This window comes from Haliaeetus albicilla, chromosome Z (assembly GCF_947461875.1).
Source record: "Haliaeetus albicilla chromosome Z, bHalAlb1.1, whole genome shotgun sequence".
Lineage (NCBI taxonomy): Eukaryota > Metazoa > Chordata > Aves > Accipitriformes > Accipitridae > Haliaeetus > Haliaeetus albicilla.
The window spans coordinates 64406916-64429622 of record NC_091516.1 but is presented as its reverse complement, the minus strand read 5'-3'; the positions used below and the strand labels follow the sequence as shown (position 1 = coordinate 64429622).

At 37.4% G+C, this 22707-nt stretch overlaps 2 protein-coding genes across 8 annotated transcripts in view; both read left to right on the top strand.

The window, feature by feature from the left end:
* The window catches only part of DHFR (dihydrofolate reductase), a 638672-nt gene that overhangs the window by 181025 nt on the left and 434940 nt on the right, over window positions 1-22707 (top strand). The window lies entirely within an intron of this gene.
* The window catches only part of SSBP2 (single stranded DNA binding protein 2), a 196487-nt gene that overhangs the window by 136667 nt on the left and 37113 nt on the right, over window positions 1-22707 (top strand). For 4 of the 7 annotated variants that reach the window (XM_069776049.1, XM_069776047.1, XM_069776045.1 and 1 more), the window contains 4 exons: window positions 9671-9730; window positions 13092-13158; window positions 13347-13417; window positions 17289-17380. In XM_069776049.1, coding sequence (XP_069632150.1) covers window positions 9671-9730; window positions 13092-13158; window positions 13347-13417; window positions 17289-17380 — 290 coding nt within the window. The remainder of the gene's footprint in view (window positions 1-9670; window positions 9731-13091; window positions 13159-13346; window positions 13418-17288; window positions 17381-22707) is intronic. The other 3 variants (XM_069776048.1, XM_069776046.1, XM_069776044.1) reach the window with 1 other exon arrangement.

The following is a 22707-nucleotide window of genomic DNA, read 5'->3' as shown; positions in this document are numbered from 1 at the left end:
CAAAGTTGTTCCAAAAAATCAATCGTATATCATAATCAAGGGTGACTAGAAGGTTTACTAAATTTAAGGAAATGCTTTCTCAAGCTTAGTGATCTGTGCATATGATGTCTGAATTCTAAAAGCGCAGTTTGTTTATTTGGTTAAATACTTCTCGATGATTTAGTTTTAGCTTGTCAGGTTTGAAATACTCTATTTTCTGTAGTATTTGCATTTAATAAAAAATAGAGTAAAAACTATTACCCTGGTTTAAAATGCGTGTAGGTAATAGCCATTCAAAAATTGTGTTTCTTTCAAAATTTCCATTAAATAAGTGCAAAACTTAACCCCTTTCTCTCCCACTTGCTAAATCTTTTTGAGCATGAGATGATATTTCCCACAAAGTGAGACAGATGTAATAACAGTACAATTCATAAAGATCATCATCTATCATGAAAATGAGTGTTATTTACACTCAGATTTCTGGAGAAGTAGCCAGGCAAGTGGGCAGATCCTGCTCTTAGCATCACAGAGAATGTTTAGCTAAGGACAAAAGCTTTGGGGTTTTTTTTTAAAGAGGTTTTGTTACTTCATTTGTCTATGCAGAGTGTGCAAGGTATGTATTCCAGTATTCTTTCATATGGTGGAATGAGTCCTGTATTTCCTGACCAGGGATAAAGCATTAATTTTGTTTGAAATGCTAGTGTTGTTGTAACTTTTGGAATTTCAGATGTAGAAGGACAGGTGTCTGTGGAAGGCTCTTCCATTTTTAAAAAAAAAAAATCTTAATTTTGCTCTATAAATTAAATCAAACCTTCTACTGTTGCTCTTTATAGGTTGCTGGAGCATGTCAGGCTGCTCTTAGAAAACCATAAATACAGAAATTATTTTTTCAGCAATCTTCATCTGAAGCACAGAGAAGAACTTGCTCATGGAAATAGGTTTGGTCATCAGGAAAGGTCAATGTAGAGAGAAATCCTGTCTCAGTGCTGAGAATCTAACATGATTTTATGTGAAATAGTGTAGATAAAAAGAGCTAGTTTGATTTATACTGGTAGATTACAAGATGTGTAGTGTGTATCCCAAATTTAATCTGTAAAAATACTTCAGCAAAATATAAAACAAAGACATCTAACACTGTGGTAGCCATTTGTGGGGGCGAAGGAGGACAAGAACTGTTGTATAATTAACAGTAAAATGCCGTTGAATAGGAAAACAATTTTTTGTTAAAAATTGATGATAGCCTGTCCGAGCTTTGCAGAGGATAAGTAACATGTTTCTGTTTATCAGCAGGCTGTGCCAGCACAAGAGTGTCATTTTGAGAGCTAATTTAGTTTAGTCCTGGTTAGAATTAAAATGTGTTAATGAAGAGTGTCTTATACACTGTGGTGACTGTTATTGCTGATGGAGATGTCCACAAAAAAAGCATAGAGGGAACTAAATTAATGAAAGTGTATGAATTGTAAACTAACTTGGATAAATTCAATTCACACATTTTATTTTTCGCCACTGGTACTCTTCAAGAGTACAAAACCCCATTTCTTTAAGAATGGAAGCCCACACACCAGCGGTAGCTGTAAAACACCTCTAAATAATTTTATAAAATCTAGGAGTCTTAAAGAGATATATTAAAATGTTACTTCCTAGTCATTTTTCAGTACTGCCACCATAATAAGAAAATGAAATAAAAATATCAAGCAGTTTTACTTCTGAGCATTTGGACTATAAATAGTTAAGTGATGTCAGTCCTTTTAACCAGGAATAGAGTTTGAAAACCAAAAAAGATGAATACAAATTGTATTTTCAGAGACAGAATATGTAACTTGGTAATTGAATTCTTTTTTTAATGGAGGAGAGGAGAACAAAGATTTTTGGTTTATTTCACTTCTTATCATTTAGAACTTTAAATGAATAAATGAAGAGATCTGGTCATTGTGAGAATTCCCATCTGGCTTATGACCTTGCTGCTGGCAGCTTGGACCCTTTTACAATACCTGCTCTTCACATAGCAGCACAATTGGTTTAAAATAATTTGTCATAGGGTGTACAAATTAAGTCTGTGGTTCCATTTTCAGCTTCTGGTGATAAGTAGCGATTAGAGTTTGTGCTGATGATGGTGACTGAATTGTACAAACCAATTAATACAATTTCAGTCCTTTTCTATACTGAGTGCTAAAGCTGTGTTTCACCTTGTGTTTTTTAATTTGTGGTGTGCTCTTGTTACTCGCTGAAGAGATGTTCTCCAATTAGGAGCATCATCCGCCTCTCGGGGTGTTGAGACATACAATCTAAGGAGATTGTTCTAAATTTGATAATGCAGGTTAAAAACGAAAAGATGCTGAAAGACGGTTACCACTTGTTTTTGTTTGCTTCCAAACCTGTGAATCAGAGGTGTTTTGGGGAAGCCCAGCAGAGCTTTGTCTGGTGCAAGCAGAACCCGTTCCTCTGCTTTCCTAAGCCATGTAAAATGCAGTACGAGCGTGGCATAGGCATCCTCTTCCAGGTCTGGACAGAGCTGATGTTCAAGATGGACCCTCTGTCCCCACCGTCTGTCCCTCGCTGCCGCGGGCTGGGGCAGAGGAGGGGTCCCTCGGCAGGCAGAGGGGTCCAGGGGAGAGCCCGCTCGCTGGTGGGCTGACAGTGTGCCAAAGTAGCCGGGGTCTGTACAGCGAACGCCTTCCTTTCCGTGAGATCTCCCGTGGGAACGCGCGTCCTGGGCACAGCGGGAGGAGGGCTGAACGGGGCAGGGGACCTCCTGGGTGGCTTGAGCGCTCAGCGCCTCGAGCGTGCCCCTCGCGGGGCTCCAGGCAGTCAGCCCTGACCAGAGGGTGTATTTTGGGTGGATGGGACTGGTTGAGCTGCTGCCCTGCTTTCTGCAGCAGCCTCAAGCGCAGTCATTTAAACCAGATTGGGGGCGTGCTTTGAAACATACCTTATGTCCTGCTTTGACCAGACAAACGCCTCTTTTCCCGAGCTGAAAAAACCTTTCAGTACACCTACCTGGGAAGATATTAATGTGAATCTAGATGAGCGTTGTTGCTTTAAGCTACCCTTCCTGAGAAAGGTGGTTTTTTTCATGCCATGTAGACAATGGTTCTCCTGTTCAGGCAATATTAATTCCATTTTAATCTCCTCAGCTCGAGCTTTGTTCGCTGGCGTTTTGGGTCTTGGTATTTTTACAGTTAGCAAATGTGTGCAACCTCTCCGTTACCCATGCCCAATACCTGCAGTAATTCTTTTTGAACTACATCTGTATTTTCCTGGGGTGTGTGTGTTTGTTACATAAAGTTGTGCTATCCAGTACAATGAGTCATAGGGTATCACGTAATACATATGTATTGAAACAGATACTGATATTTATGGGAAATTCAATCTCATTAGGAATTCATTATCAATAGGAATTGAAATGTAAGCGGTATTCTGGATTAGTTATTTGACTGTGGATTATTGTAAATTTTGTAAGTTATGTGGGACAAAATGTGGTCAATAAATGTAATCATATGAGTAAAAAAAGGATAAAAATGTCAATGCAAAACACCCCCCCATATTTGGAAGCAAGTAAATTATATTCCCAGCTTTTGGAAGGGAAGTAAATTAAAAGAAAAATAGATTTATTGAAATCTGTCATACTTAGTAGAACACCATCTTTTAGATTCTTTTATTCCACCAGTATTAGGTACAAGAAAACTAAACCACACCATATTCTAGAGTCACCCAAACAACTGAAAAAAGACAGAGTAAGAATTACACAACCGGCAGAGAAACGTGCCAGCTTCTATGTCTTTATGTCATCAGCTTCCTGGTGGGTTTTTTGTAAAATCATTTTTCCTGAATACTGGAACCAAAATGTGGGCAGTGAGACTACTGTGCTTCAACGTTGCTTCTTCAAAGACTTTCCTACTGAGAAACTTATTACCTGCTTGTCCCCTTGTGCTCCCAGGGATTAAGAAAAAATAGTACTTTACAAGATTTTTACATTGTACATGCACACATGCACATACGTCTCGCAGAATTGTATTAAATACACAGTTTGTAAGATAGCCTGTACTCTCCCTATACACAGTTGGATTCTTTCTTTAGCAGGAAGATAACAAAAAGTACTAGAATGTGTGGCGCCATCATTCAAGTTCTTGAGCTTTACTTTCTTTTAAGTATTTTTAACAATTTGACATGATAGGATTCTCTTAAGTAAAAACAGGAAGCTTACTAAATTTAACATTTCACATCTGGATTTTATTTTGTGTATTCTCTCTATTTGACATCTTTTTTTGTACTTTTCTCCTTTTAGGTTGGGTTTGGAGTTTGGTTTTTTTCCACTTTAAGTTGATAAATACATATATTCTGCAGTGACTACATGAAAGTTTTTTCCTCTGTGGCTTCTTCTTCACCCAGTTTAGTAGAAGCTTCTGCTTATACTCATTTGGTCTCAGCTGCATGACGGCAGCCTTCAAGACGCTTTTCATGATACCAAATTACTGGATTTTATACCTGAAGCCAGTAATTACAATGTAATGGTGTTCCCAGATGTGTTTAGTTGGCTGTTCTCCAAAACAGTTACCCAAATCTTCTGCTGTTACTGCAACTTGTATGACATGTTTTCAAACACTTGTGGCATCTCCATCTCAGTTGTGGCTTAGATATGACATTCTTGCCTCTTGCCTGTTACTTTGTTTTCTTCGTGTGTTTTTTTCTTTTTTCTTTTTCCCTTTTTTTTTTTTAAATTTTGCTTTGGTTTTTGTTTGGTTTCGGGGTTGTTTTTTGTTTGGTTTGGGGGTTGGTGTTTTGTTTTGTTTTGTTTTGTTTTTTTACTTTTCTTAATACATCAGTGTATGTGCCAGTTCCTGAACTCTGTTTGAGAAGTTAATTGTAGCTTAGGTTAGCGCACAGTAGCACACTTGGCGCTTGTACTTGGCGTAATGTCCCTGTTGCGGATTAGAGGGACTTGAAGGCTGCAGCAGTGACTGGAAACCCTTGAGAGCCATTTGAGCACCTGGAAATTACTGTGGGATGGAGCCACTCTGGTAATAATGACCCTTCTTCCTCAGTCAGATCAGCTTCGAGATTGGTTTCCGTTAGACAGGCTTAACAACAACATCTTAAGCAAGATCTGGTCCTGAAATGCCAGATGTAGTATTTGAAGAGTATCCTACATCCTTTTGCACAGAGAGGGCTGTAGGAGAAAATATCTTTTGTCCTTCTGTCTTGTTCCTACCTGATAGGTAAACTTACTGCTGCATTAATAAATCGCAGTACCTATCTTTTGGCATGTTTTTCCAGCTTAATTATTTCTTTCTATTTTTACCCTGACTATTTTTTGGACAGTCACATGTCTATAATCCTTAGATGGAAGAAGTGCTCTTGTACTCTGTGCATGGCTGACAGCCCTCTCCCTCCCTGCTAGCTGGGGTAAGCAAGGAAGTGTTTGATTCATTGGCATGGCACCTATCCAGTCATGTGTCCACCCCCCCCGTTGAACTCTGAGGCAAACAAGGAGTTTGTCTTCCTGAGAATTTAGTGTGGGGATCCATTAAAGATTTTGGACTATCAAGATTCTGGATTTTGAATTGACACAAGCCTGAGGTAGCAGGCAGAAATGTCTTGAGTCTTCAACATGCAAAGAAGTTATTTTTGGTCTTCAGAAGGCAAGTGCTGCACCGACCAATTCAAAATCTGTGATCACTGGTTTTAATGTGGTGCCCATATTTTGAACCCATTACTTTTTGTGATGTATGTGCTGCAATAACGTTAAGAGAAGGGGAAGTAAAAGTTTCCAAGAAGTCAATGAAAGAGAGCTACTAGCCGTAAAAAATGTACGTTCACAGTGGTTCCTCCCTAAGCCATGGTCCTTTCAGCAACTCTTAACAATAAATTAAAACTAGATGAGACTCGTGTCAGCTGTTCCTATTATTTACAAAGGGTGTAGCAAACCAACATGTGACAGAAAGTGCCTGCTGCTTGAGTTCGTATCTTTCAGAATGCCTGGTGCTTAGTAATGTGTGTGTGTGACTTGAAAAAAATGCTCCCAATTAATGAAAAGCTGTTCATATTTAAATTATTTTCATTAAAACATTTCACAGAATTTCTTTGTTGTCTTGATGCATCTCGGTAGAACTTTTTGTGGACAAACATGGCATTGGTGATAGAGATGTTTAGTAACTGGGACAAAAATGCGAATATTTAAGTTTTTCTTTTTTAATGGTAGAATTTTTGTGGTGAACTTAAGTACTAAATCTTGGCCCAAAACAGTGTAAAATTTTTCAGAATTGTCCTTGAACATCACTATCTCACCATTTTCTGCAATGCTGTATGGACCTTTATTTACTTATATTCATCAAAACATTAATTGTGCTTCCCAGTTGTTTATGTATTTTCCTGCCTATAGAACTGTGCAAGGTTTGTATCCATGGGTCATCAAGAACCATAAAAACTATTTGAAATTTACTAGATGAAGTCATTCATTGCAGTTCCACTTGGGTTCAATTGCTTAAAGAATAGGAGAAGATTTCAATACTTCCACAAATATGTCTAAGGGGAATACATTGATACGTAAATATTTACAGTATATAAACCTTCTTGTAAGACAGAGTTGTATCAAAGAGTCTCCTGTAGTTATTCCATGCAATGAACTAACAAGTCAGTTAAGAATAGATGCACTGGCTCTCAAATTAAAGTCTGCTTTGATGCCTCCTTAGGAAACAGTGCCTCAAAAAAAAAAAAAAAAAATTCATGGCTGTCCTGGTTTTGGCTGAGATAGAGTTAATTTTCTTCCTAGTAGCTGGTGTAGTGTTATGTTTGGGGTTCAGTATGAGAAGAATGTTCGCTACCACACTGATGTTTTCAGTTGTTGCTCAGTAGTGTTTAGTCTAAACTCAAGGATTTTTCAGCTTCTGATGCCCAGCCAGCGAGAAAGCTGGAGGGGCACAAGAAGTAGGCACAGGACACAGACAGGGCACCTGACCCCAGCTAGCCAAAGGGGTATTCCATACCGTGTGACATCATGCCCAGTATATAAACTGGGGGGAGTGGGGCTGGGAGGGATTGGTGCTCGGGAACCTAACAGGGCATCCGTTGGCGAGTGGTGAGCAGTCGCATTGTGCATCACTTGTATATTCCAATCCTTTCGTTATTACTATTGTCATTTTGTTAGCGTTATCATTATCATTACTGGTTTCTTCTTTTCTGTTCTATTAAACTGTTCTTATCTCAACCCACGAGTTTTACTTTTTCCGATTCTCTTCCCCCATCCCAGTGGGTGGGGAGAAGTGAGTGAGTGGCTGCGTGGTGCTTAGTTGCTGGCTGGCATTAAACTACAACAATGACTTATATATAATTTCAGAGAAGAATCCTAGACTTAGTCTGTGACGCTTTTATTAAGTAGACTAGAGACCTGCCTAGATCCAGACCTTCTCAAAAATCTGAAGCAACTACTGACCTCAGGGGCACAGCAAACCAAAAAATATGGCCTCTAATTGTCAGGCACTAGAAACAATGTGATTCGTACTTTGAAAAGTAAAATTGCAACTTTATATCAGTAAGCCTCTTTCCTTAATGCAGTGGGGTATTTGTTTCAGGTTTTTAAATAAAATTTCAACTCCATACAAAAAATAAGTTTTTAGGTATTTTTATAAATTCCATTAAAAGGTGAACCCACTGGGAAGAGAGGGGACAAGCAGGTTTCCATCGTAATTGAAAGGAGCAGATGTTCTGCCAATAACACACCGTTATATACTAATATTAGTAGTGTGATTCTACATTAAGATAGGGTTGACTTGAGAGACACTGCTGATTTCCCTTTTACGAGCTGTACAACTGTAAATAAAGTTAAGGTTTCGTCTGCTGAATGAGGTAAGCCAAATCCAAGATACTCACTAGAGTGTGCCGCACTCCATACAATGCACTTGGTTGACCTTTATGGGAACTGTTGAAATTCTAATTTCCTCGCACTTGTACTGCTTTACAAGGGCCTGCATGTTTACAGCCTTCACCACATGCGCAACCCTTTTTTCTTTCTTCTTTATCAGAGCATCTCACCATCAGAGACAGGGCATGAAGAAGCCTCCCTCTTCTATAGCACATAATTTCAAATGCTTTTTTATTAAAGTAATCTTTTCACAATTGGCATTGAACTTTGTTCTCCAGTTTGTAAACCCTCTGTATTTTAAATTGCTTTCTAGTACCTATTTTGAATGCATGTTTATGTAGTTTACATTATTTCAGCTGTCATCGGATTCTAAGATGTGAAAGATTCCATTGAATTTTTTTATGCAAGATGATAGGAAAAATTCCATTACTAATTATTGGTAAAATAATTATAATTCCTTTGCTAGTTATCGCTACTCTTAATACATGCGTTACTAGCATTGATGATCACTGGCATTTTAGTTTATAACACAGTGCTGCTAATGGAGCTGAAACATGCCATTCATTTGTAAAACAGTGATGTTGATCACACAGTTTTGGTGACCTGCCAGTGGTCCTTAGCTACAGCTGACTACGTGATGCCTGTGTAGGTATATTTGTCTCTTTTTGAAGGGACCCCAAAGAGTGGGTTTAAATGTGCAGCAGCTCATTTGTCATCAGAGATTGCCCCTGGGAAGTCCCAGCAGACTCCTGCCCTTTATCTCTCCTTTGTCTCCAGTGGCAGTGTCATGAACAGAAGTGAGCTCCTCTTTCATGATGTAAAGAATCAGTCTTTTTTGTCCCTGTGTTCACAGTCAAAGCATGCTTTTAGTTCTTCATTTTCTTCTGGAGTTATAGGTACCTGATTGCCAAAATTATCTTCTTCATCACCTGTTTAGTCAGACCTTTTTTTGCCTTTTTCCTGTAGGTCTTACATTTGCCACTAATCTCCCAGCTCTTTAGATTTCTAGATTACTGTCATGCTTTGGGATGGAATAAGTAAGGATGTTAAATGCATTTGTTGGTACTACCATTTGTTTATCATAGGGGACTGACCTTGTTTGTGGGCTATGAAGTAGTATAGTAGTAACCAAGAACCACTAGAACCTCACAAGGTGCAGGATGGTATGACAGATTTGGGTATAAATTTGGTTTTGAGAGAGGAGATTTACTGTGTGAGCATGGAGGGATGGGAGGAGTGCAACATTGAATTAATATAGTTAATGGAACCACCAATGTTCTAAATATTTACGACATAAACTTGAAATCTGTGCCCTCACAGGTTAAATCTTGTATTGCATTTTTCTGTATTATTATGAAAAAATGAACGGAAAATATTTGTGAATTATTCTTGACTCTCCCAAGAACATATCTGTTTTCTATTCCAATGTTCCTATCTTTCCCCCTTCTCCAGTGGAAAGTATAGATGTGTGATTATATGATTGAAATGGTTTATTATTCTTCACTGTAAATGCATTGTTGTTTACACTCTGCATTCACAATTGCTGTAACAAAGTTTTTCTTCACTGTAAATGCATTGTTGTTTACACTCTGCATTCACAATTGCTGTAACAAAGTTTTAAATAATTTATCTTGATAGATGTATTCACTAAGAATCTCTAAATTTACTTAGTTCTGCTAAACATTGTAGAATAATATGCTGAACACTCTGTGGAAGTATTTAAACTGGATGCTTGAGGTGTAAGCATGGCACAAGCCATACGCCCAATGACTCAATGCAGTAATTACGAGCTAAGTTGAATTATTTAGCAGTATTTCTCTTTTTTTTCCATAGCCTTTCATGTCCCCTCGGTACCCTGGAGGTCCAAGGCCACCTTTAAGAATACCCAATCAGGTAAGATTTTATCACTGATGCACTCCTGTGGTCCAGGGTGATGGTGCAGTGGTGGGAACAGGGAATGTTGTCTAGTTGGCTACCAGTGGTTCATTGGCTACAAAACTAACTCAGTCCCCTCTCCACCGCATTTTTTCTGACCATTAAATAGTTATTTTGATAAGGTGTGGCCATGCCACTCCCAGCTCACTTTCCTGTGCTTAATTAGTGTCTACACCTCAAAATTTATTGTATGTTAAGCCTGTTGGCAGAGGGAGGATATAGTTGCCTTGTGTGGTGCTGCATTAACCAGCCAGCCAATGCTGTCTGCTCTGAGATGAAGGCAGAATGTCCCCATAACTGTTACACTCTGTAAAGCTTCCTAACCACATCAAGCAGTTAGCTCTGAGAATTTTTCTACTTAATTCTACGTAAAATGCATCACTATTCTTTGTTCACTGTATGAAGTATATTTATTTCATAGTAAATACGAAAATTATTGCTGAGAAACAGATATCATGAAGTGCTCTATGGCTCTTACAGACAGTCTGAGGACTTTATAAAAGCATCAGATTTCCAATTTTCTCTCATCTATATCAAAGGATATGCATACCAGTGCAACAAGAATGAGAAATGAGCTGCTGTTCGTCTGCAGAGACCTTTATTGGCCCATCTGTGAAAAGATGGTTCTGGAAGCCGTTAGCATTTGTACTTTTAAGTTCTCCATAGTGCAGATAGAGGAGGAGAAAGCAGTTGTCAGCAGATGAAAAGTTAAACAGACAGAAAAATATCAGTGGAGCTCTGAAAGAAAAACTGGATCATTTACAATATTGGCAAGGTTTGATGGGGTAGATGGAATGGGTGTTTTGGTCCAGGTTAGACTTCCAGGACTGCCTTTCTTGTTGTCACAGCTTGATGAGGAGACTTTTAGGCCCCAACCTCAGTTCCGGGTATTTTTCTTATCTGTATAACAGAATATCAAGAAACTTGTCTAGCACTGGCACAATATTGCCAGAAAGTATCAAGTTTAAATTTTAGTGAGCTGGATATATCAGGTGGCAAGATGTTTTCAGGTATTTCTCTACATCAAACATGGTGATGTTTGGGAGCAGGATAAGTTACCTGTACCATAACTACTTTCTCACAAGGGAGATGGGTGGCTTGATTAACCTCACTGAAGTGATCATGAAGGAACAACATAAGAGTGCAATGTCATTAGCACTTTATTTAAATATTTGTTACTGACATACTGTAACTCAGTACAAAACATCTTCCTGAGTTTTGTACGTTTCAGTAATATCTTAGCCAAAGATACACCACTGTTTGGATTTTACATATTCTTTGTTTCTCTGTGTTTCTGAACACTGTAAATACTGGCAGGTAGAAACTGGATGTGGTGAGTGCTGTGAAAGTCCTGCCAACCTGCAGTTTTAGTTTCGAAAGTGTTTCTGTCTGCATGTTGTGATATTTTCAGTTCAGAGCTGTAACATAATCTCAGTGAATTACAGCTCTTGCAATTCATTTACATTATGCTGTGTGCATGAATTACTGCTTTTAACAACACTGCCATTATTTAAGTTACAGTATAGATGGGCAGTGTGTAAAGTAATAAACTATTGTAGTGCAGCTTTAAGGCTGAAATTTTGATTAGATGGGAGTCAGTAAAAATCAGAGTTAAAATTCCCACTGTTCCTATATTCCTTAATGCCTTGCAGTAGGGACTGTGTTTCTTAGGCAAGGAAGGGTAACACAGGGCATGTGTGCACAGCACAGTGCGGTGCTGTGTAAGAGTTATCTGAGCTAGATCTAGGCTTTGTAGCAAGGAAAGTTAGTACCTACCGAGTGTCACATGAGTGCCCCTAAGTTGCCTTCAGTACTCAATCACATCCTATGAGATCAAGCCCCACAAGGGTATTTGCTGTTGGCAATGCATTGTGCTGTGCAGGTACACTTGTTTTTCTTGAAAAGTGGTATGACGTGTTAGAAAGGAATTGGTAGTCCCTCATGTAATGATGTGCTGTGTAGTGACTGCATGAGTTAAGTCTTCGGTCATGTGTGCTCACACCAGCAAATGCCTCTATGTCTGTGTATGTCACCTGCCATCTCTGGCAGAAGTGACCAGTTCCTGCTTTGCTAGTATTTGACACTTCTCCATGCACATCATGTATTGTTCTTACGTATCATCCAGACTTCTAGCCACTGAAATACACGTATGTAAAACTCTGATTTAAATTATGTCATCTCAGATTATTTATTCCATTAAACTTGCAGTGCAGTACCATTTGACTGTATTACATTTGAGGTAATAACGTGCATCATAATTTTTTATTTCCTACCTCTTGTGGACACAAACTGTGTAATATTTGCAATAGGTTCCCCTTTGTATGTATCCAAGACTACTACAGTATTTCCACATCAAGAGTAACTTAGCCATTCCCACAGTAAGCAATACCTGTACCTGTAAGCCTGAATAGCTTTCTTTCATAGTAACAGATTTACTCATTCTGGATACATTTTTAGTGAAAAAGTTGTTTTGAAATGCTGAATAGCGCCTAGTGGATCAGCTACAAAGATCCATTCATAAAAACATTTTTCTAGTTGACTAAACTATAGGTAAGAAATTAGCCTTAAACCTAATTCAGTTACTATAAATCCAAATGGCAGATTAAAATGTGGGGACATAAAAACAATGTGTTTGATTTGGACCAGAGGTGAAGTAACAACACAGTGTACCTTCATGCTTGAAGGCAAGATTTAGGAGCAAGTTTTGTGACTGTTGTTATCTCCCATAGCTGAATAATAAGCTTATCTTGGGATTGATGCCCTTCAAGAGTAAGGCACAGTGGAAGACAAAAAGTCCGCCACGTCACAGCCCTAATTAACCATACCCTGTGAATCCTGTGCAGTTGGCTCAGTTATGGCTCACTGTTAGAGAGTATCAGTGTCTGCATCCTGACCTCTTAAAATAATGGTTAAAAGGGAAAATGGTAGCAATATAAGCTTTGAATAAATTGCCATGTCCCCAGGAAAAAGGCAGTGCTTGGAGGTTAAATAACAGGTAAGCTGAAGTGAAGGAAATATGGGGGGGAGGGGGGGAGGGCAAATTAGGCAATTAAATTTTGGAAACTCTTTATACATAATTCCACAGAAGTCCAAGACTTGGTCCATGCAAATGCATATCAGGGTCGCAGGACATTTAGGACTTTTAGTTTAGTTAGGGACTTAGGACATTTAGTTAGGGTGTTTAGGAAAGCTAACTCTTCCACATTACTCTTGACTGAGAAGAAACAACAGGGAATTAAAAACAAAATATCTGCATTATGTCTTTAACATAAATTTCAAAGCTTTATATGCTTTTAACATATGGTTTCTATGCCTGCAGGCACTTGGAGGTGTCCCAGGAAGTCAGCCATTATTGCCTAGCGGGATGGACCCAACACGGCAGCAAGGTGAATGAAATAATTATTTGGACCATTCAGGTACTTTCTTCCCAAACTTGCGTCTTTCTTTCTGTGTTTCAAAGCTGACTGCAGCTTTTTAAGCTTTTTGTTAATTAAAAAGGAATGATTTGTTAAAGTCACTTTAGAAGATGCTTGTGTATTGCATAGTTTTTTAAGTTGCATGATTTTATTTGCAGGGCATCCAAACATGGGTGGGCCAATGCAGAGAATGACTCCTCCAAGGGGAATGGTTCCTTTAGGACCACAGGTACCTTCCACACATAGATACTTATTTTTATTAATAGCCCTATACTTTATAGTATATTACTTTGGCATTCCATAGCTTGAAGATGGTGAGGACTTGTTCTTCTAATCACATTTTAAAATAAACTTTCTGTTTTACAAAAATTAATGCTGAGTTGCAGGTGTACAAAGTCTAAAATGAAAACATCAGTCGTTTTAATTAATATTTGAAATTAAAAGAGGAATCCGTTAACTTGCTTATTTCAGAAGCATTATGTTCGTCCTACAGCCAATGGATGGTGTAATCAAAGGCTGATATTTGTAAAGGAGACCAAGGACCGAGTAGGTGTTTCCTCATCCTCCCAGCTTAATTGATGATGCTGTTTAGGAGGAAAGGTTTAATACTTAGGCAAACTCTTTGTACCAAAAATACCCCTCAAAATTCTGTAAAGTTTTTCTTTTATCCACTATTGATATAGATTTTTGGTGAGTGCTAGAGAGATTTTAATGTAAAATGAGAAGTTCATGCTGCCATTTCTCCCCCTTGTCAATCACAATCATCTCTAGCTCCGTTTTTGAGGAGCAAAGCAACCTTGGATTGCAAGAATCAGCCTTCTCCATGGTGCTGACCTGGTCATAATTGTTCATAGGCTCTTTCTTCAAAAGTGTGAAAATATGGGTGGATATTTGTCAGTATTACATTTCAACAGAAAACTAAGGTAGAAAACAAACTAATTTTTATGCATACCTGAAATATGAATCTGAAAGATTATTCTGTATTTTGCCAGTGCACTCAGTGAGAGAAAATTTAGGTGGTGGTGTTTCATACCAGGGTTGCCATTATTTTGTTTTACAGTGTGCTTGTTGTGCCCACACTTCGCATTTTTACTTCCCCATTTCAGATAATCTCTCTAGTGACTTCTTTGTTCCTTGGAATAGCAACTGAATTTTAAATGATTAAATAGCTTTGCCTTTCAAATCTGTTCCTAGCTGTCTTTACAATTTTGGGTCTTCTTGGTAGCAACCAGTTGTGCAGTTCTACACAATATGTGCTGTGTAACCAACAAACCATTATTAAATACATTTGTTATTTTTTCTGTAGCATTGAAGTATATTTACCACTTGCCTTTTGGAGGAAAAAGAGGAGCTTTGCAATGCTGCCATATGAGATTGAGCTGATACTTTATGCAGCAACATTAGTCACACAGCAGGCAAATCTCATGCCAGTTTTTATAAGGATAATTTTTCCATTTTTGCTGTCTTCTTAAAATCCAGTGTTTCTGTAAGGTTCTTCTTTCTTGTGCTGAACATCCTCCTAAAATGGGGAAAAATGCGTAATCTACGCAAAATTTAAGTTCACAAATCAATCTTTTCTATAAATGGATCATCATCTATCTTTGCATCTGGCATTTAGTATCTTCTTAGAATGCAGTTCTACAACCAAATTTGATGAATCTTTCACAGCTACTTTTAACATTCTCTTGCTACAGTGCTGTAAAGTTGTCTTGGGTGTGCCCTTAGTGGGAGGCCCTGCTACTTGCTGCACAGGCAATCAACTTCCAAAACACTTAATGTGCTCATACAGAAATGTTTATGTCCAGTATAGCAAGTATAGTATGTGTATGCTTCAAAACTTACAAGTTCTCAAAAATTTACCTTAGTTTTGTATTTTATGATTCTAGACTGTTTCAAACTAAATACCATGAAACAAAAAGAAGTGGATGGTTGTAAATGCTTGAATCTATTAAAAGCTCCAAAGAATTACGTTCAGGCTTTTTTCAAGCTGTAGTTAAGCTAGATGAATAGGGCACTACCTCCAATCTGTGACTGCTACTTCTCCCCGTTCTTCCTATCTGCTGGTGAGCCTCCCCCATGGTCCCTAGTGCTTTCTAGTCAAAAATAATCAGGTCATCTTAAATATTTAAGAAAAAAAGTCTTCACTAATCTGGCTCATTTTGGCCACCTGATGTTAGGGAGCACTTGTATGAACAACTCAACTGCCAGACGAACAGTGGTGGTGACTTCGAGTAAAAAGCTGTAAGGAACAAATTGGGGCACTAACTTCTGCAAAGAGCATAGCTGCAGCTGAAGGAACATCTATTGGTAGCCTTAATGAAAGCGCTCTTATTTTAGGATGAAGGAGTACATCTGATTAGAATTAGCAGTAATTAGAAGTACATTGGATTAGGATTCTTCCAGTCCTGCAGGATTCCATAAAGATCTTTAACCCCAGTCCACACAAATGATTCCTGAATTAAAATAAAGAGGGGAGTTACTCGACATAACAAACAGGGAGATGGCTCTGCCCTCCACATCAAGATGGAAAAATGAAATAAAACAGATACAGGACTGCTGTTTTGTTACAGTCAGACTGTGTTCTCTTCCAGATCCAGTAGTGCCAGCTGGGGATGTTACTGTGCCCAGCTGCTTTGACTACCAACCAGTTACTGCCCTGCAGTTCTGACAGAGGAGTTGCTCAGGCAAAATCATCTAGGATAACCTAGGTTAAACAGACAGTTTGAGTTAATCTGGCTGACTTTTGCCTGAGCATGCACACCAATCAGTCTACCAGCTGCACACAAAAAGGCAGGAGTGAGTAGTGATTGATGACCAGCAGCTGTGGATAATACTGTCTTCAGATGGCTGGGTCTGGAAGAGGGCATCTGCAGCCTCTGGGTGTATTCTTACAAACCAGCTTTAGATGGGACACTTTAAGCGTTGTTAGCAATGAAGAAAATTTTAAGTTTGGGGGGTTTGTTTGCAGCAACAGAACCTCCTCTCCTAGTTGTAGATCGGTTCTAGATCGGTTCTGGATAACTGATATGTCATATCAGTCAAGGCATAAACAGCACCAGACCCGCACTTTGAATATCACTGTTGGATCTCTCACATGTATTCATGACTTCGTGTTTACATGGTTTTGTGAATCAGACCAATATAGAGAACAGCCATAAGCCCTGCTCATGTAGTTTATGCAGTTTGTAATATACTATACATGAAATAGAGTGTATGAGTTTTATTATTGGGAAGTAGACTGCAACAATGACCTAGATCTTTTTAAAGTAAATCACTTTTTTGTTCCACCCGTCCTTCCAAAAAGCACAGCTGTTCATTTTAGAGAATTTACTGTTATCCATTCTTTTGAAATATCAGAAAAATGTAGCAGGATTAACACAGATTAGGGAGTGCATTATGATTGTGAGGTGAGACAGACTGTTTTGCTTGTATTCCTCTGAATAAAAATAGGTATAATTTAGTTTTTCATGTAAATAGTACAGTTAAACTTTTGTCATAATATCAGAGCATAAACCCATATTTTATAGGCATTGGGCAATTCATTTGTTGGCATCGCTATGACATTCATTATCTTGTTAAAAACTTTTCATATTAGTTACCATAGACTTATTAGAATTGACTGATTAGAAGAGAAATGTAATGTTTATGCTGTATGTTATAGAAGTGATATCATATGGTATAATTTTATACAAGCATTTGTTGATATCCTAACAAAATCTAATTAAAACAATTCTATTTAAATTCCATGATGTAGAAATCTTAGAATCTAAGTCCAGGTTTCTGATTTTGAATGAGCTCCCTTGGTATAAAAGTTGAATACATTGTAAAACCTGCCCCTTGCTGGCCGTTGACTTGACCTCTATATGTGTAAATAATTCCTCCTGAAACAGTTGACATTTTAAGTATTCTTAGTCTATTTCTGTTGTTTGTAATTGTTTCTCCTTGGGGTTAACAGTATTATTTTTTTAAGTCAACAATGGAAACTCCTGAAAGAATGAATTACATTGGCCTATCCAGTCAGCAGTTATGTAGGGATATCATTAACCTGCTGTCCTTTCTTTCCCCCTCCTCTTTGGTTTTGTTTTTTTGTTTTGTGGTAGTCTGACCCTTGGTTATCATTGCAGAACTATGGAGGTGCAATGAGACCCCCACTGAATGCTTTAGGTGGCCCGGGGATGCCTGGAATGAACATGTAAGCACAATAATAAAATCTTATAATATTTAGAAAAATCATTATTTCATTGTAGAAGTAACATTTGGGGTACATAAGACAAGGAGAACATGCTTTGATAAGTAACATGCTTTGATGACTAACAACTGCAATTTAAAAAAGTGAACCCTCAGCAGTTTCCTTCTTCTGTATGCATCTCTTACAGGCACCTTTGCTGTCCCTACAAGTCTGTACAAATACTCAGTTTCTTTCACAGGTCAAAATTCAAATATTGGGAATATTTTGTCAGTATAGTCACTGATATATCCTTGTATGAATTTTTTTTAAAAAATGGCATTATTTACATTTATGTTTTTACTTTACTGATTAAATATTTTGTAAAGAATGGTACAAGCATGGTTCTTTTCTGCAAAATAAAGAAGTACTTTATTTTAGCAAAATAAAACCATTGTCTGGAACTATTTATAAAAAAAGACATATTTGAAAGAAGTGTAGATGATCTCTCTCTGTTGCTGTTTTTCTTTCCAGAACTACATTTATTTCCACTCTAAACAGATAGAAGAGTATCACAGATATGAGTGTAAGGTTTTCAGTGTTTGTATGTACTTCTGGGAGTGGATCATAATTTGTAAAAATTGATATCGACTGAGTTCAGTTAAGATATACTGATTTATTCCAGGCATGGATTTAGTCATGGGAGCCTTTTATACCTGTAGACAACCTCCCTTTCTAAGTGCATAGAAAAGTTTCAGATGTAAAATTAGTTTATCTAGATTAGACTAGATTTAAGCTGAGGATTTTAGCACAGGAAGTGGGCCAACATGAGCAGTCTTCTGCACTTTAGATAAATCTTTTGTGTGCTTGGAGTGGCTTATGTGATTAGCAAGCCTGGAAAAAAAAAAAAAGATGCTCCTTGTATTGTTTAGATTTCTCTAAGAGATTCACTAATTTTAATGGGCTGCTGTAGCTACCTTTAACATACCACAGACCAGAGATTATCAAGTCATTCCTGTATCGTGGCCCTACCTCTACTGAAGTGAGTACATTTTTTCATAACCAGCATTTTGCAGATCCTGGGGTGGTCACAGAAGGCAGTACAGTGGTCCGGCTATCAAGACACTAGAATCATTTTACAACCTAAAGCAGAGAACATGTTCTTTTCTTACTCCTTTCACACCTTTGTCTTTCAAGCATGAGTTTTCACCAGATTGACACAGAAAACACAGTGAAGATTTCTATTTTCTTGTTACCATTATATCATAGATACCCATTTTTACTCTTATTTTCATAGGAAACAAAAAGGAAAGATGGTAATTTTCTTTTCCAGTAAAGAGTTACCAACCTGAAAAAGTAAAAGTGGTATTAAGATAGATAATAGCATTAAAAAAAATCTAATCCACCATATCTTTAATTTCTTCCAGTTTCCAGACATACCTGGATTTCTTGAGGCAAATAAAATCAAATGTAAAATTGGGTGTTACTCTAACATAGACATCATATATTGGGCTCAAGAGAATTCTAGGAACCTTCCCAAGGGTAGGCATTTCTACTTCGTAAATAAAATTGATGTAGAAAAAATATTTAGGTATTTGGAATTCAGTGTGAGTGTAATATAAGCACTACAGAGATTGTCCTCAGCAGACAACTGAATTCTAAGAAAAGCAAATTAACTTTCTAAATTAAAATGTTGTAGAAGTAAAATTGAGGATAGATATTTTGAGGCTACTTATCCACATAAATTAGAGTTCATATAGGAAAAATAAGAAAACAGGTTGCTGGATGACAAAAAGAATCCCTGGTCTGCCAGAAAGAGAGAAGATGGGTTGAAATACTAACATTTCCTATATTGCAGCGTTTAATAAGCACATTTCGTCTTGAGTTGGCCAGTAAACATACATAGATCATGTTTTAGTTCAGTGATGTGGGAAATACATTTTCCTTTGAACTTATATGTCCTCTTGAAGGGTACACCATGAATTGGCTGGTGTCCTTTACTTGGCAAATGCATGAACTTTGATACAGTATATGATCTTCTGAGAAGAGCAAGGTGTGAAGCAATAATTAGGAAGTAGGTAACCATAGCTGTCTCCATGTCTTACCAGGCATACACTGCACTCCTTTACATTTCTTACTAAACTCATGTTTACTCCAGCTCAGCTGAAAGTGGGAACAGAATACTCTTTCCTGGTTTTGAACAAGACTTCATACTGTCCCTTTGCTTGTTACAATGCACTTTAAAGACATAAGAGAGTCCAAACTACTAGTAATGGAATGTTATGCTATAGCATATCCTGACCTGTGTTACATGCTGAATTACAGACTGTTGTAAGGAGCTCCATTATTGTGTGCCTGAGTACATGAATAATTTTTTTACTGTCAAGCTGAGTATTTTTTTCCTCTGTCAAATGGAGTGACATATACTGATCAAAAGGAGAACAAAGGGCTTAATATTGTCTGGGTTTCTTTCAGTTGTATTTCTAGGACATCAGGGTTTTTTTCTTACTGTAAAGTTACTGCTGTCAAAGTTGTCCTTACATTAAAATTTTAGTGAAGACTTGTTGTCTGGTCAATTCCAGCATTCAGGATTAGTCAGAGTGCATCCAAGGATAACCTGTGGGCGATGGCAATAGATGGACCCAACTGTGTTAAAAGCATTCTATGTATTATCCCTTACAATTTATCTAATGCACAATGCTAAGAAATAAGTGTAAGTCATTTAGTGTACTTATATTTCTAGGAAACAGGATAACTATACATAAGGCTATTACCTTATAGTAACGTACATTTGTCTTTATATAGCCATATCTTTTTCTTACATGAAAATTTTTCAGTGTTCTATTCAATATTTTTGCATTTTTGGCCATGTTAAAATATAAAAATATGTACTCTCCAAAAACACTTGCCATTTAAAATCCAGCTCTTTCTCCTCAGAAAGTGTGAAAGGAAGCTGTTTTGGTTAAGAGCAGAATATCTGCCAAATATAATTTTACATTTTTCTGGATGAAAAAGTGTTCTTTATTGTCAAAAATGGTAACAACAAGCTCGAGAGCTCGTAGACAGTATTTCAGTGCAGGAGCATATCCTCCACAAATGTAGTACTGCTAAATAACTGCTTGCTCCATCAAAACTAATGCCTATCAGATTACTGTTTGAAACCGCTGATACATGTTATTCGACAAAATAACTATTTTAGATATAAGGTTTTAAGCTGAAAATTGGTGTAGCCATTTTTAGTAAGATTTTATTTTTGTGGAAAAATGCCCTCTTTGGAACAAAATGGCAAATCTCGGGGAGCAGCGTTACATTTCACTGGCACTTTTTAATAGCCCGTGTGACCTGTAGTGCTGTCTGAAGTGCTAAGAATATCTCAGTCATGCCTGAAAAGAAAAAAAAAGTGATTTTGTTTTTTAACTTCAATTCACAAACTTGTGTCTAGTTGTTTGATTTCCTGATAGAATATATTTGCCCCTTTGGAAACTGAAATTTCATACTTTATTTTTTCAAGAACTAGGATCAACACTGTAGGACTAACTTTAAGGATAAAATGCAGGTGTAAATATTCATAGCAATAGATACTTCATAAATTACTCTATTTTGGAATTGATACATTCAAATGTTTTATGGCTGTTGATGCTTTCAAAATAAACATTTAACAAAGGGCAAAAATCCTGCTTGCATTGCACTGAAAAAAATTGCAGGTAGCTTTTTTTTGTGTGTTTCATAAGCTAACAACATTTGGCTCCACAAAACCCATATGGCTTTCCAGCAGAATCTGCTACAGTGTTTTCTAAGTCTATACTTAGAGCTGTCCATGGCTTCCATTAAATTTGCAAATTCCAGCAGCTCTTTAGATGGAAGGTGAGTTTCCCAGTCTCCTTGTATGGCCTGTCTAAACTTCCATGTAGCTGTGGCTTAATCCAATCATGTATCTGAGTTGGCTTTTTACCATCTCTGTAGTTCAGAGTAATCTGCAGTGTTGTCAGAGCTATTTTCCATTTGATGCTTTTTGCTAGATGTATTTGAGTTACTTAATGTCACACAAACAAGTGCAGGGTTTTGGGGTGAAACCAGACTTCAAGTGTTGTTACAAGTATTCCTGATTTCTGTGAAAAGGAGAATACAATAAACCAAATATGGTACATAGGAAAAAGAACAGTTTTGGGGGAAAGGAAAAAAAAAAAAAAGAACACCTAATATTTCACCTTGCAATTGTTAGTGGAGGAGAAATAGCTGAATATTTGACCTGAGGAGCATGAGCATTGTGAGTGAGTACTGTGAGTCCATTTCCTTGCTTTGCCTCCTCTCCTCCCAATGAATAAGGCAGAAAAGACCCTTACCTACATTCTGTTTTCTAACCATCCAAAAATAATGTCAGCTGAAATAAATCAATTTTCACTTGGTTTATTTCAGTTGATTGTTTGAACTAATTTCTTTATAGTATCATCAACAATGTAATAAAAAGAAAAAGATGCAATATTAGATCCCTGGGGCAACATATCTACTTAATAGGTTTTAGTTTTGCAAGACTTTAAAATAGATAGAAAACTTCCTGAACTCATTAATAAAGCCTGCTTTTTTCTCTGTATTTAAATCACTCCCCCATGTCTGGTAAGTTGTGGTGGCTAATGTTGCTTTTCTAAAGCTAATGAGGCCAAAATGCCATTTAAACTTTTGTCATCTGCTCTGCCTCTCAGTTGTCAGGGTCTTCAAAAAGTGACTTTGTCTTATTTATAAATAACTAGAAGTTCTTAATGCTCCCAGGAATAATTATGGTTATTGAGATGTTATGACTGTAAACATGGAGATTTTACCTCCCATATGGCTTAGTTCCCTCAGGACTGTTAAAAGACGAAGCCTAACCGCCAAACTATTTTTCTGAGCTCAGCTAAGAGTGAGAAACTTAAAATAACAGCAAGAGTTGTGAAAAAAAACGTGCTCTATCTGGATGATTTTTCCTTTTCTCCTTTCCCCATTCCCTTCTGCTTTTAGTACCCCTCTGATGTCTCATCAGAGTTGGCTTTATCAAACAGGTCTTCTGCCTGTGAAACACTCTTGTCCCTCCTGCCAGGGACCTGCCACTTAATCGTCCATACACCATTTGGGCCAAGTGTAACAAGAATGTCTGAAAAGTCTGAAATTTCCATTTTCCCTGCTGTATGATAAATTTCATATTTCTGTGACTTCTGTGGAGATAATGTAGCCTTAGTGAAGTAGCAAAGTGGTTTTAGATACATAACTAGGCGTATGTTTAAAGTGTATGTATAAAATGGCATGTTTTCAATTTTTAATACATGAGATTTATTATTATTATTATTATTATTATTATTATCAGATGCAGGTTATAGCAA